At 40.0% G+C, this 14,142-nt stretch overlaps 1 protein-coding gene across 4 annotated transcripts in view; it reads left to right on the top strand.

Annotated features, from left to right (window-relative positions):
* Window positions 1-14,142, top strand: part of NSUN2 (NOP2/Sun RNA methyltransferase 2) — a 37,760-nt gene that overhangs the window by 3,393 nt on the left and 20,225 nt on the right. For all 4 annotated transcript variants that reach the window (XR_009187833.2, XM_058306458.2, XM_058306465.1 and 1 more), the window contains 4 exons: window positions 7,728-7,833; window positions 10,151-10,222; window positions 11,084-11,168; window positions 12,563-12,755. Coding sequence is in view for 3 of the 4 variants with exons in the window: in XM_058306458.2 (XP_058162441.1) it covers window positions 7,728-7,833; window positions 10,151-10,222; window positions 11,084-11,168; window positions 12,563-12,755 (456 nt within the window). In the remaining variant the exon portion in view is untranslated. The remainder of the gene's footprint in view (window positions 1-7,727; window positions 7,834-10,150; window positions 10,223-11,083; window positions 11,169-12,562; window positions 12,756-14,142) is intronic.

Raw genomic sequence — 14,142 nt, 5'->3', positions numbered from 1 at the left:
TTCTTCATCACTGAAATCACGATGTTATATAGTCCCATTATTCTCTAGCTTCCTTTCAATTGACATTTACATCCACAGACTACCCCTTTTTCAGCCATAATCACATATAAATCAACAGTGTTAGTTATTCTCAGTGTAATGTTACCATCAACTCTGTTCATTTCTGCACATTTACAATAAACTTTATTAAAAATTCCACATACATTATGCATCAGCTCCCATTTTCAACCCATAGCCAGTTTCGTAGTAACCTGTAGTCTACAGTTTATCTCTGAGTTTACTCATCATTTTGGTCCGTGTTAGTGAGACCATACAGTATTTTCCTTTTGTGTTTGCCTTATTTCATTCAACATAATGTCCTCAGGGTTCATCCATATTGTCATATGTATCCTGATTGCTTAGGGCTGAATAGAATCTACTGTATGTGTAGACCACATTTTGTTTGTTCACTCATCAGTTGATGGACACTTGTAATGTTTCCATATTTCAGCAATTGTGAATAATGCTGCTATGAATGTTGGTGTACAAATGTCAGTTCGTGTCTTTGCTTTCAGTTCTTAAGGTATTTCTAGTATTGGGATTGCTGGATCATACGGAAGTTCTACATTTAGTTTCTTGAGGAACCGTCAAACTGTCTTCCACAGAGGCTGCACCATTCTACATTCCCTCCAGCAGTGAAGGAGTGTTCCTGTTTCTCCACATCCTCTCCAGCACTTACTATAGCAGGGGCTCTTAACCTTCTTTGTTCCACAGACCCCTTTGCCAGTCAGGTGAAAACCATTGGCCCCTACTAAGTCCATATTATACTGTGTATTATTTGTAAATATATCCCACCTATACCAACACATTCCCACAAGAATGTTTTTTTGAATTTCAATTCAAGCTTGCTGACCTCTTGTTAAGAATCCCTATATTATAGTTTTCCATGTTTTTGTTTTTTGTTTTTTTAAATAATGGATATTCTGTAAGATGTGAAATGATATCTCAGTGTGGCTTTGGTCTGCATTTCTGTAAAAACTAATGATGACCATTTTTTTCATGTGCTTTTTGGCTATTTGTGTTTCTTTGGAGAAATGTCAGTTCAAGTCTTTGGCACAGTTTAAAATTAGGTTACTTTTTTTTTTTATCATTGGGTTTTGTGATCTCTTTATATAACATGGATATCAAACCCTTATTGGATATGTGGTTTCCAAGTATTTTCTCCCATGAAATAGTCAGCCTTTTCACTTCCTTGACAAAGTCCTTCGAAGCACAAAAGTGTTTAAGTTTGAGGAGGTCCCATTTATCTATTTTTTGTTGTTCTGGTGCTTTGGGTGTAAGGTTTAAGAAACCGTCACCTGACATAAGATCTTGAAGATGTTTCCCTACGTTTTCTTCTAGGAGTTTTATGGTTGTAGCTTTTATGTTTAGGTTTTGATTCATTTTAACTATTTTTGTATAAGGTTTGAGATAGGAGTCTTCTTTCTTTTGGCTATAGATACCCAGTTCTCTCAGCACTATTTGTTGAATAGACTGTTCTGGCCTGGCTGGGGTGGCCTTGATAGCCATGTCAAAAATCACTTTGCCATGAATTTGAGGATCTATTTCTGAACACTCAAATTCTATTCCACTGATCAATATATCTGTCTGTATGCAAGTATCAGTTTTTACAACTATGAGTAAGTACTATGCTTTAAAGTCAGGAAGTAAGAGTCCTCCAACTTCGTTCTTTTTTTAAGATCTTTTTGGCTATTTGGGATCTGTTACCTTTCCAAATAAATTTTGGATAATTGACCTTTCCAGTTCTGTAAAAAGGGATTTTGGAAATTTCATTGGAATTTCATTGAAACTATAGATAAATTGGGGGTAGAATTGACAAATATATTTATTCTTACAATCCATAAACATGGACTATGCTTCCATTTGTTTAGGTCTTTGGTTTCTTTTAGCAATGTTTTATAGTTTTCCAAATTTTAGTCCTTTTTGTCTTTTGTTAAGTTTATTCCTACATATTTGATTCTTTTAGTCTCTATTGGGATTTTAGTCTCTAAGTGGGATTTTTTTCCTGACTTCTCCTCATTTTGCTTATTAGTAGTATATAGAAATGCTACTTTTTTTTTTTGGTATTAAACTTATCCTGCCACTTTGCTGAACTCTCTGTTAGCTTTAGTACCTTTGTTAGGGATTTTTTCGGGATTTTTTAGATATAGGCATGTGTCATCAGCAAATATTGAAAGTTTTACTTTTCTTTTTGGATGCCTTTTATTTCTTTTTCTTGCCTAATTGCTCTAGCTGGAACTTTTAACACAATATTGAATAACAGTGGAGACAGTGGGCATCCTTGTCTTGTTTCCCGTCTCAGCTGGAAAACTTTGTCTTTCTCCATTGAGTAACAATGTTAGCTGTGAGTTTTTATATATGTGCTTTATTGTGTTGACAGAATTTCCTTCTATTCCTGTCTTTTGGAGAGTTTTCGTCAAGAAAGGATGTTGGATTTTTTCTAATGCCTTTTCCGCATCAATCAAAAGGATTGTGATTTTTCCTTTCTTAATTTAGTAATGTACTGCATTGATTGATTTTCTTTTGTTGAACCACTTTTGCATTCCTGGGAGAAAACCCACTTGGTCATGATGGATAATTCTTTTAATGTGCTGCTGGATTTGATTAGCAAGTATTTTGTTGAAAATTTTTGCATCTATATTCATTAGCAAAAATGGTCTGTAATTTTCTTTTTTCTGGTTATCTTTATCTGTCTCTGGTATTAGGATGATGTTGGCTTCATAGAATGAATTTGGTAGCATTTCTTCCTGTTCTGTTTTTTGGAAGAGCTTGGACAAGATTGTTATTAATTCTTCTTTGAATGATTGGTAGAATTCACCTGTGACGCCAGCTGGTCCTGGGCTTTTCATTTTTGGGAGGTTTTTGATGACTGTTTCAAAATTTCCTTAATTGTGATTGGTTTGATGAGGTCTTCTGTTTCTTTTAGGGTTAGCATAGGTCGTACGTGTGTTTCCAAGAATTTGTCCATTTGTCTACATTGTCTAGTTGGTTGGTGCATAGTTCATAGTATTCTCTTATGATCTCTTTTTTTAATGTGGAGTCAGTAGTAATGTCCCCCCTCTCACTGCTGATTTTTTAATTTGTATTTTTTCTTCTTTTACTTTGTCAGTTTAGCTATGGGTTTGCCAATATTGTTGATTTTTTTCAAAGAACCAGCTTTTGGTTTTGTTGATTATCTCTTGTTTTTTCTTCTCTATTTCATTTATTTCTGCTCTAATCTTTATTTCTTTCCTTCCGCTTGCTTTGGGATTAGTTTGCTGTTCTTTTTTTAGTTCTTGCAGGTGCTCAGTTAGGTCTTTGATTTTAGCTCTTCTATTTTAATGTAAGCATTGAGGGCTATGAATTGCCCACTCACCACTGCCTTTGCTGCATCCATGGCTTAATAAGTTGTGTTCTTGTCTTAGTTCATCTCAAGATACTTATTTCTCTTGCAATTTTTTCTTTGACCCACTCATTGTTTAAGAGTGTGTTGTTTAACCTTCATGTGTTTGTGAGTTTTCCCTTTCTCTACCTATTGTTGATTTCCAGCTTCATTCCCTTATGATCAAAGATAGTGTATTGTGTAACTTCAGTCTTTATAAATTTATTGATATGCATTTTGTGACCAGCATTTGGTCTCTCCTGAAAAAGATCCATGAGCATTTGAGAAGAATATATATTTTGGTCTTTTGGGATGCATTGCTCTTTATATATGTCTGTGAGGTCTAATTTATTTGTCATCTCATTCGAGTTCTTCTGTTTCCTTTTTCTTTTTTTTTTTTAAGGAGATACTGGGAATTGAAGCCAGGACTGCATACATTGGATGCAGGAGCTTAACACCTGAACTACATTTGCTCCCCAGTGAATGTTGATGCTTTCTTTTTTTTTTTTTTTTTTAAATTATTTATTTATTATTATTATTTTTAAATTACATAAAAAAAAAATGAGGTCCCATTCAACCCCACCGCCCCCGCCCCCCACTCCCCCCACAGCAATACTCTCTCCCATCATCATGACATATCCATTGTGTTGATGCTTTCATTTGTTTTGTTTGTTTTTATACTGGGGATCGAACCCAGGACCATGTACATGGCAAGCAGGTGCTCAACCACACGAGCTGCATCCTTTCCCCACGCTGTTTCCTTATTGATCCTTTGTCCAGTTGTTCTTTCCAAGGATAATGAGAGTTTTGTATTGAAGTCTCCACCTATTCTTGTAGAGACTTCTATTTCTGTCTCAAGTTCTACAAGTGTGTACTTCATGTATTTTGGGGCACCTTCGGTAGGTGCATATTTATTATTGTTATTTCTTGATGAATTGCTCCCTTTATTAATCTATAACATCCTTTGTCATATCTTAGAGCAGTTTTGTGTTTAAAGTCCATTTTGTCCGATACTAGTATCCCTACTCCAGCTCTTTTTTGATTACTGTTTGCATGGAACATATTTTTCTGACCTTTCACTTTCAGTCTATTTGTGTCCTTGGGTGTTAAGGTGACTCTCTTGTTGACAGCATGTAGATGGCTGTTTTGGTTTTTTTTTCTATCTATTCTTCCAGTCTGTGTCTTTTCATTTGGGAGTTCAGTCAGTTAACATTTACTATTATTACTCAAGGCATTGCTTACTATGTCCCTTATATCTTTTGACTTTCAGTTAACTTATCTTAATATTATGTGTCTTCTTCCCTTTTTTGTTACTCTTACTAATAATCTTCTACACTCTGCTCCAGGCCTCTCTCTCCTGCCTTTTTCTTTCATGTTGCAAGACTCCCTTTAGTATCTCTTGTAAGTCCAATCTCTTGGTACTTTGTTTTTGTTTATCTGTGAAGAATTTAAACTCACCCTCAGTTTTGAAGGACTGTTTTGTCAGATAAAGAATTCATGGACGGCAGTTTTTCTCTTTCAGAATCTTTCATATATTATACCACTGCCTTCTTGCCACCATGGTTTCTGATGAGAAATTGTGTACCTAGTTTTATTGAGCATCCATTGTATGTGATGAATTATTTTTTTTTCTTGCTGCTTTCGGAATTCTCTCTGGCATTTGACATTCTGATTAGCAGGTATCTTGGAAGAGGTCTGTTTGGTTTTATTCTGTTTGGGTGTGTTGTCCTTAGATATTGATAATTCTTTCATAAGGGCTGGGAAATTTTCTGTCATTATTTCCTCAAATATTTTTTCCGCCCCCTTCCATTCTCTTCTCCATCTGGGATACTTATAATGCATATGTTTGTGCGTTTCTTGCTGTTATTCAATTCCTGAGACCCTTTTCCATTTTTTTCCATTCTTTTCCATTCTTTTATCTTTTCAAATTCAGGTGCTCGTTCTCCAACTCACTTATTCTCTCCTCAGCTAGTTCAGATCTGCTATTGTATGCCACCATTGTACTTTTAATCTCTTTCGTTGTCTCTTTCATTCCCATAAGAGCTGCTGCTTTTCTTTGCAGGCTTTCAGAATCTTCTTTGTGTTCAGCCAGTGTCTTTTTAATATCCTTAAATCTTTAGCCATCTCACTGACTTAATTATTAAGTAGATTTGTTTGGATATCTGTGATTAGTGTTCTCAAATTCTGTGTTTTGGCTGAAGGTTTTTAGTTTTCTGTTTTGTTCCTTTGGCTGGGCTATATCTTAGTAATTTTTTGGGGATGTCTTGCGCTGTCATTTTTTTAATGTGTTTATTCTGTGCTCGGTTTCTCTCGTTAGCCTCTGTCTTTCTCCTTGGTTGACTTTTTCGTAAAGCTTCCTCTGTTCCTCTTCCATGAATGTTTGTCTGTTCCATTTTTTTTTTATTTGTCTCTATAGTTTTAATACTCCTTGTGTCTTCTCTCGCTACTATTTCTTGGAGGGCTAATTTTGGTAGAAGTGCCTGCCTGGAGACAGCCTTCCCAACTCTGTTTTTCCATTGAAAACAGGCTCACGGGACCTACGAAGGGAGTGTAGATGGATTCCAGCTTGCTCTGGAGAAGAGACCCTGAAGGCCTCCAGTCTTCTCTTTGCTGTCTCCGCCAGTCTAGGCTCTCCTAAAGTACGCAGTGGGCAGCACTCTTCATCCAGTTGTTCCCTACTGCCTGTGCTTATTCTGGGCCTCTTTTCTGACTTTTGTTTGGTCAGCCCTATTAACATGTAGCAGTTACTTTTCTATCTTGTTTGTGTTGTATATGATGGAGGCAATTCCGAAATCTCTTTCAAAAGCCCTGTAAGATTGTCTTTGGTTGAAGAATGAGAATGAATCACTCTGCGAATAGCCAGTAGTTCTCTTATATTTGTGAATGCCCAACTGAAGGGTGTGAACAAAACATTGTCCCTGTTACTCAGCTTTTTCTGTTATCAGTGACAATTGCATGACAACTTTATTCTGTAAACATTTATTCCATCAAATTCACTTGTCATATGTGAACTCTCTCCGCAAGCAAGTGAAGCAGAAATGTATCAACACTTCTGGTTGTTTGGCATTGTCTAAGTTATCTGACCTGCTAGATATAGCTAGAAATAGCTGATACAGTATTTTCCTAACTGTTTTGTACACAGTGGAAAGTAATTTAGGAGTTTTCATTTGGAGGCTGGCAGTGAACAGGTGCAACCAGTTTAAGTTGTTATTATTCGGTACAAAATAAGTCTTGTGATATTGTGCCTGGTGAGCAATGTCTTAAAATCTTAAGGGCTCATCTTACTTCTGTCAAGTAACCGCAGTTTCAAAGCAGTCGTATGTTTTCTATTTTCTAGAAATTCTGGCTTTGTTTTCCATGCTGCCATCTTAGCTGCAGTTGGGTGCCTGGAGTTCCCTTTGCACCCAAGACTTGACAGGTGCTGAGACCGCAGTGCGCTTCCTCACGGGAGACGTGCTGTGCCTGGGCTGGCGCTGACTTAGCGGGCGTGGTGCCCTGGGTCACATCTGTGCCTGTTTGTGTGGCCGCAGGTCGGCAGGTTGTGCAGCCAGGCTTAGGAGCAGCCTTCCTGGTCAGTGATGCCATCGTCAGCCAGAGTTCAAGTGTGGTCACAGAGTGGGCAGGAAATACTCGATCCTTAGGTGTGTATAAATAGCGGTTAACCTAGGAGCTCACATTACTTTATGGTGGATTTTTAAAAACATGTATAACATTTCTGTACATCATTGGGTTGGTTTTAGAAATAGTGAGAAAAGTACATATTTTAAAAATTTGATTCAAATGTTTGGCAACACTGTGACACCTAAAAGACAGGCAGTCCTCTTTGAAAACTTCCTGTGAGGCAGTGTTTGCACTTAGCCAGGGTTGTGCTCTAACCAGGTGCTAGCAAAACGGAAGCTGCGGCCTCTGGTTCCTGGGACATGCCCTGCTAGCATTCCTGGACTCCTCCTTTCTACCCTCACCTGATCGCAGGGGACTCTTGATCAATCTCAAAAACCAAAACTGTCCTCCCGTGTGAGTTTGATTTTATGTGACCTGCTCCTGAAGTTTGAATAGTCCATCACGTTTGTTAACTTTTTTCCTCATGACCTCTGTGCTGTTGTTAGAGAACAGGAGCCCCCCCCCTCTGTCGGCTATGGGGCCTGTCCATCACTGAGACCCGACACGGTGCTCGGCCCTGCTCTCCCCAGCCCTCGGCTCTCCTGCCACCGGCTGGCTCGTGGGTAGGAGCCCATTCGTCACGCCCCAGGGACACGGTTGCCGGCGGCTGTGAAGAGAGCACCTCAGTACATGTGATACTTGGATGTTTTGCTTTCTTTTTGGTCAGGTATCCTGAAGAACTTGCCTGGCACACAAATTTAAGTCGGAAAATCTTGAGGAAGTCTCCACAGCTGGAAAAGTTTCATCAGTTTCTGGTTAGCGAAACTGAATCTGTAAGTAGATCTCTTTAGCTTTGTTTGTTTCCTGAAAGCTTTAACCAATGGTTGCATCCTGGGGGTGCTTTCACCTCCTGCCAGGGAGCAGTTAGGTGGTAAGGCCCCTGTGGCTCGCATGCTGCGGGATGTGCCGACTGTAGATTGTGAGTAACTCCGTATCTATTATTTCGATCAGCTTGTCTGATCGTGAAGTTTAATAATATCAATCACAGTTGTTAATTTACTTTTGTTTTTAGTAACTTTTGTGTCCTGTTGTATGAATTTAAAGTGCACATTCCAAATGTCTGTTTTACATATTAAGTAATCAATTTTTAAGGCCAAGTTAGTGGGTTATAGGTCTTTTAAAAAAGTCAAGCAGAACCAAATAAAATCTGTTTTATTAAAAGTGAAACTTTTAATCTCTTTTTATCTATCTTTTCTTTGGTATGTCGCTCCTCAGTGCCTTTGCCAAAAACTAAAACTAAACACCTAAGTATGACAACTTCGGTTATTTATTGTAAAACTCTTTCTTCACCTTGTTGGTTTCTTTGCCATCCCATCATTCCCTCATTGCATGATTGCAGTTCATTCACTTCTTACCTGAAGCATCAAATCTTCCCAACGAAACGCTCTTCAGTGGTGCAGCAAATGATTAAATGACTCATTTCCTGGGTATTGTAAGCTTTTCTTTTTCTTTTTCTTCTTGGAATTCTTAATAGCCTCACATTTAAAACCAGAGGTTCCACCTGTCCTGTTTTCCAGTCTCCATCTTCTCCTTCTCTTTAGCCAGTCAGACTTCTCTGTGTCACCAGACGATGCCTGTTTCTTTTTTACTCTGAACTTAACAGTTACCGTGAATCCCTGGGTGCTTCCCTGAAGCCTTAATTCAAAAACCCTTGACCTCACTTAGTGCTCAGCTCTGCTCAGCCTGCTTTTCTGTTCTTGTGGCAGTCCAGAAGGGGATTCTCTTGCTCATCTTTTTGTCTAGGTGACAGGTCAGAATGAGCACGTAACTGTAGAGAAGAATCTCTGGTTGAGTCTTACAGAGCTCAGAGGGTGCGTGAGGAAGATTGACACACAGTGGGCGAGGCGTGAGGAGCCAGGGTGCGGCATTGTTGAAAGTAGGGGTGAGAGTGGATGCATAGGGAGCCAGCCTTGGTCTGTGATCAGGAGTCCAGGAATCGGGCTGAGCACTTGAGCTTGGCAGTGATGCCCTGGGGTTATTCAAAGCTGGTTTCTGGATCTCCTGATTCACTGCTGGTTATCAGTGAGCAAGAGCCCTATGTCTTGTCTTAATATTCTAGTTGAAAACTTGGAGGAAAACAGAGGACTCACCAGAGTCGCATTATGACCCAGAAGTTTGGCATCAGTATGCCAAGTGAGTGAATCAAAACTCAGATCATCTCCCCAGACCCGTTGCTGGGCAGACACCATGTGATGAAAATGAGCAGGTATAAATGTCCTAGTCTGTGTTTAGATTCTGAAAGTCAAACGAATAAATCTAAGGTGAGTGATAGCTGCCTGGGGCTGTTGGAGAGCAAAAGACCCAAGGTTGAAATGAGCAGAAGCCTTAGGTGAGCCAAGTGCTTTAGAGCTATTTGATTTTTAAGATTTTAGTCTTAATAGTAAAATGGAGTGTGTTGAGTCAGGTGCTGGAATACATTAAGAAATTTGTCTGAATTTGAACAGCTGTGCATTTCAAAAAGGTACACTGACTTACGAGAGCAGAGGTAGGGGACGGTTTAGTGAGCGACTAGAGGTGTTGTTTATCTTAGAGAATGGTTGATGGGAGCCGTGGTTGATGCTGAAGCTGTTTGAAAGGCAGTTGTGAGGAATGGAAAGTGGACAAGAGTTGCTCTTCAAGGCAGAAGAGGACCAAGAAATAGAAGATACAATTTTAGCTAAGAGGTAAAAGCTCCCTAGCAATAACTTTCTGTCCTATGCTAGATTTGATCATGTATCATTGCTAAAGGTCTTTAAATAAATAGCATTGTCTATTTTTGAGAGATGGTCATTTTGTTTCTATGCTTTCATAAGATTGGAGGGGGCAGTATGTAAGTTTTTAAATTCCTTTTAAAAAAAAAATAGGACACTTATAGTACCTGTGGTATAATACAGAGTTGCATCTTCCCCGAATTTATAATTCTAACAATAAGTTTGGGACACCAGAAATATCCTTAATTATAGCCACGAGTATAAAAATTCATCATGCTTAATTGTTCTGTGAGATAAAACTTAATTCTTTAATTTTGTGGAAGACTATTTGGTCTGTTTTTCTATTGCATTTGAAAAAATGCTCCATATTGAAATTTCTTCTTCTTTTCTCTTTCCTGAGGGAAACATCAGTCGTCAGGAGGCGGTCAGCATGATCCCGCCGCTGTTGCTTAGTGTCCAGCCTCATCATAAGGTATTGTGTATGGAACAGGAAGGGGGGTGCACAGGCTGCCCTCAGTGCTGTGCCTGTTCGGTTCATTTTATTGAAACATTTTTCATCTTGAGATAATTGGTTGTCTTTGCACTTGGAAGTAGAGAATGAGATATATATATATATATATATATATATATATATATTATTTTAGGCTTTTTCGTGTGTGTGTGTTTTTGTTTTTTTGTTTTTTTGTTTTTTTTTGTGCCATTTGATCTGGACAGTTCAGATTATTTCCTCCCCTTTTAAAGTTTGAATGTATTTATTGAGTAGAGAGTTTCATCAGCAACCCTCCTGGATCAAGGTGAAAATCATAGTGAGCATGTACGGAGAGCTCATTACATGCAGGAGCTGATCTTCACCCTTTACCTGAATTAATTCATTTTATCATCCATGTACCCTATTTGGGTAGATGGTATCAGTATCCCTGTGTTCCAAGATGAGGAAAATGAGACAGAGAAGTTAGGTAGCTGGCCCAAGATTAGCTTTAAGTGGCGAAGCTGGGATTTGAAATAAGCATTATAATAAAATGTTTCCTGCATTTAGTCCCTTACTCAGCCAGCCCTGAGTTCATGGCTTTCACTGGTTTCTAGTGTCACTGTGTTAGCTTCCCCTGTGGAAACTTTACCTTCATCGTTCTGTGATTTTGGAGAGAATTATATATTATGGGATCCTTTTAAGTGAAATAGATTATGCTGTAGATTCATGCTGTAAAGAAATGTATTTAGATCTTGGGATAGAAAACAAAATACTAGAACCACTCATGAAATTGTTTTAAATTAAATGTAGAATATTTGATATCTTAATGTAAAAACACCAAGCATTTTCTTGCTTTATTAATAGATTTTAGATATGTGTGCAGCCCCTGGATCAAAGACCACACAATTAATTGAAATGCTACATGCGGACATGAATGTCCCTTTTCCAGGTATGCAGTGAACTTGGTTTTGGAAGGGTAAGAATGCTACTTTGCTGGGTTGTAGAAGAGGAGAAAGAACCGGCATTGCCTGCTAAATAGACCCTGAAGTCGCCTGTGACACGCAGGTGGGTGTGTAGTTACCAAAGGCTGAACGGGGCATTTTTGCACCATCGGCTGTTCCCATGCCAGCACTTGCGTGCTTTTGGAGGCCTATATTTTTGAGCTGTGTGTGTGTTGTACAACAGCAGTGGCATTTCTTTATTAAGCCACAGTAGGTGACATGGTTTGAATTTTTTTAATAAAAGGTTCTGGGGATTGAACCTAGGACCTCATGTATGGGAAGCAGGAGCTCAACCATTGAGCTCCATCTGCTCCCCAAATTTTTAATCGTAACAGTGTCACCTTTTTTGGGTCTCTTCAACCTTGTGTGCGAGACAGCAGTTTGGTTGTTGGGGTTTCTGCCGTCAGACTCCCAGGGTTTCAGGTCCCACCATCGGGTGAGCCGCTCGGCAAGTTACAAGTTCCGTGACGTTTAGACATCAGGTGTGAGATGGAGCATCAGCAGTTTCCTCACAGTGCAAGGAGGCGGTGACTGCAGAGCCTCAGAAAGTACCAGCTGTTACAGTGTCACAGGGTTCCTTTGCAGGGATTTTCTTAAGAAGGGAAAAACAAGTACGGTTACATGTTGTTGGTTAGAGGCTTCTAGTAGTTTTATCAACCTTTATCTCAGCCTGCTTTTGTCTAAGACAATGCTCTAGTTCTCTTTTAATGGACATGCTTTTTTTTTTTTTAAGGGTTTTTAAAGCCCTTTGTTGTGTTACAGTATCTTTGCTAAAAAGAATTCTTTATTTCCTTCTTTGTAATTATTTTCTCTGAACTGAAGGTAAAAGCCTCAATGATATCCAGCAGGAGCGAATTCTCCTTGTACTATTGATCTCTTGTATTATAGATTGTTTCAGAAAAGAACAGCATTGGTTATAAAGTATTCTTAGACGTTTCCCCTTTTACTAGAGGTGAGAGAAGATGACTGATGGAAAGAGGTAGCGCCCCTGAACTGCATCAGACTTAGCTAGGTGTCCGGGCCAGAGTCCCCTGGGAACAGCAGAATACTTTTCAGGTGATCCTTTCTCTCCCCTCAGCCCCCCCCACCATATAATTCATAGTTAATAGAGAAAAGACGTTTTTGGCACAATCATCCGTTCTTAGTATCTGTTGAACAGAGCAGTCTCGAAGGTTTGTAATTGCAAGTGTCCGTCAGATTCATGCACCCCAAATCCGTGGCTCTTCTTGTCCCGTTGACATGCTTCTAGCAAAAGGCGGGCTCGGGTCTTCAGTCTGGTGGGTTTCAGGGAGTTCTGGGGCTGCTGCCGCACTCCCCTGACACTGCAACGTTGTGTCCCTAGAGGGCTTTGTCATCGCGAACGATGTGGACAATAAGCGCTGCTACCTGCTGGTCCACCAGGCCAAGAGGCTGAGCAGCCCCTGCATCATGGTGGTGAACCACGACGCGGCCAGCATCCCGCGGCTGCAGGTGGACGTGGGCGGGAGGAAGGAGGCGCTCTTCTACGATCGCGTTCTCTGTGATGTGCCTTGCAGGTATTTGTGTGACTCAGAGGCCAGAAAGCCCAAAATGTGCTCAGGAGAGCAATCAAGGGGAGACTGAGGTGAAGGCGCCTGTGAGCACAGACACACGTGCACAGTGTGGCTCTCGTGGCAGCGAGCGTGGTGGGAGAGCGAGGCCTCGTGGGCGTAAAGCACGGCGTGGACGCTCAGGAGCCCAGTGGGCAGCGCAGTGCCGGAGCCGGTGGGCAGGGCCCCAGGAGGGAGACGCGGAAGAGGCTGCGTTTTGATTAATAGGCCTAGAGAAGTAGGAAGAAAGCACCCGAGAGGAGACGGTCACAGGGTCTCACTGCGGTGCAGTCCCGGGCTTTCTGACCTGGCGCGGTGGGCGCATTGCCAGTGTTTATATTTGTACTTCCGAAAATATTTTATAAGAAGTCTTATATGGTGTTAGCACAATGAAACAAATTTAGAAGTAACTCATTTTGCCTGTTTTTACAGAGACCTTTATACATTTTATGTATGAATTTCAGATTTTATGAGCAAAAGAATGCCATAGCGTAACAAAACAAGTTTTTTTTGTTTTTTGTTTTCAACCAAAAAAAACAAAACTAGAGCTGTTAAATCCCCAGCAGCAGTGTCACAGACAGTCAGTGGTTCTGGGTGTTCAGTACTTTCTGAACAGTGGATATGGTTGACCAGAGTTACGGGAAGCCTGACAGAGAGCGTTAGTGTTGGCACTAAACGTGACGTTTAGGTAACAGTCCACCATATGGATGAATATTTAGTGCCGATGGCAGAATTCAGTTTTAGAATTGTATATGGTGGCACTAGGTATTGAAATACCTGAAAGGATTCCTCTTTAAAGTCAAATTTAAAATAGGCCATTGGCTAGATGCCTTTTGTCTCCCTTGACTGTAGTTTTCTATTGGGAAAATGTAGTTTTCCATTGGGTCAGATGTTTTCCCACCTCCGTTTTCCTTTTGATCAGACATACATACATATCTCATTTCTCGTATCATATTGCGAATAAAGTGGCTGTACCTGCAGTGTTAATTGCAACCTGAGAAAATTCCCAAACGTATGGTGGAATTTTAAGCCACCACCATACAAACCAGGGAAGTCCTTTGGAAGTGGGGATTACATCACAAGGGACATTTCCATCCTGAGTTTTGACCTCAGGGATGCTGCGGCCAGACCACCAAGGAAGTTCAGAACTGTGGAGGAGACCAGGAAGGCAGCAGCTGCACCTGGCAAACCTTGAATGATAAAATTTGATAAGTGACAGAATCATTAATGAACCAAGTCTTTATTATAGCATTTACACAGAAATAATTTCCACCAAATGAAAGTAGAAAATCAGAAAGGCTTAAACTGTGATGTATGGGAAAAACTTGAAGAAATTATTTGCTGAATAGAATTT

This window comes from Dasypus novemcinctus, chromosome 2, assembly GCF_030445035.2.
Source record: "Dasypus novemcinctus isolate mDasNov1 chromosome 2, mDasNov1.1.hap2, whole genome shotgun sequence".
NCBI classification, from domain to species: Eukaryota; Metazoa; Chordata; class Mammalia; order Cingulata; family Dasypodidae; genus Dasypus; species Dasypus novemcinctus.
This window is presented reverse-complemented; position numbering and strand designations above follow the sequence as displayed.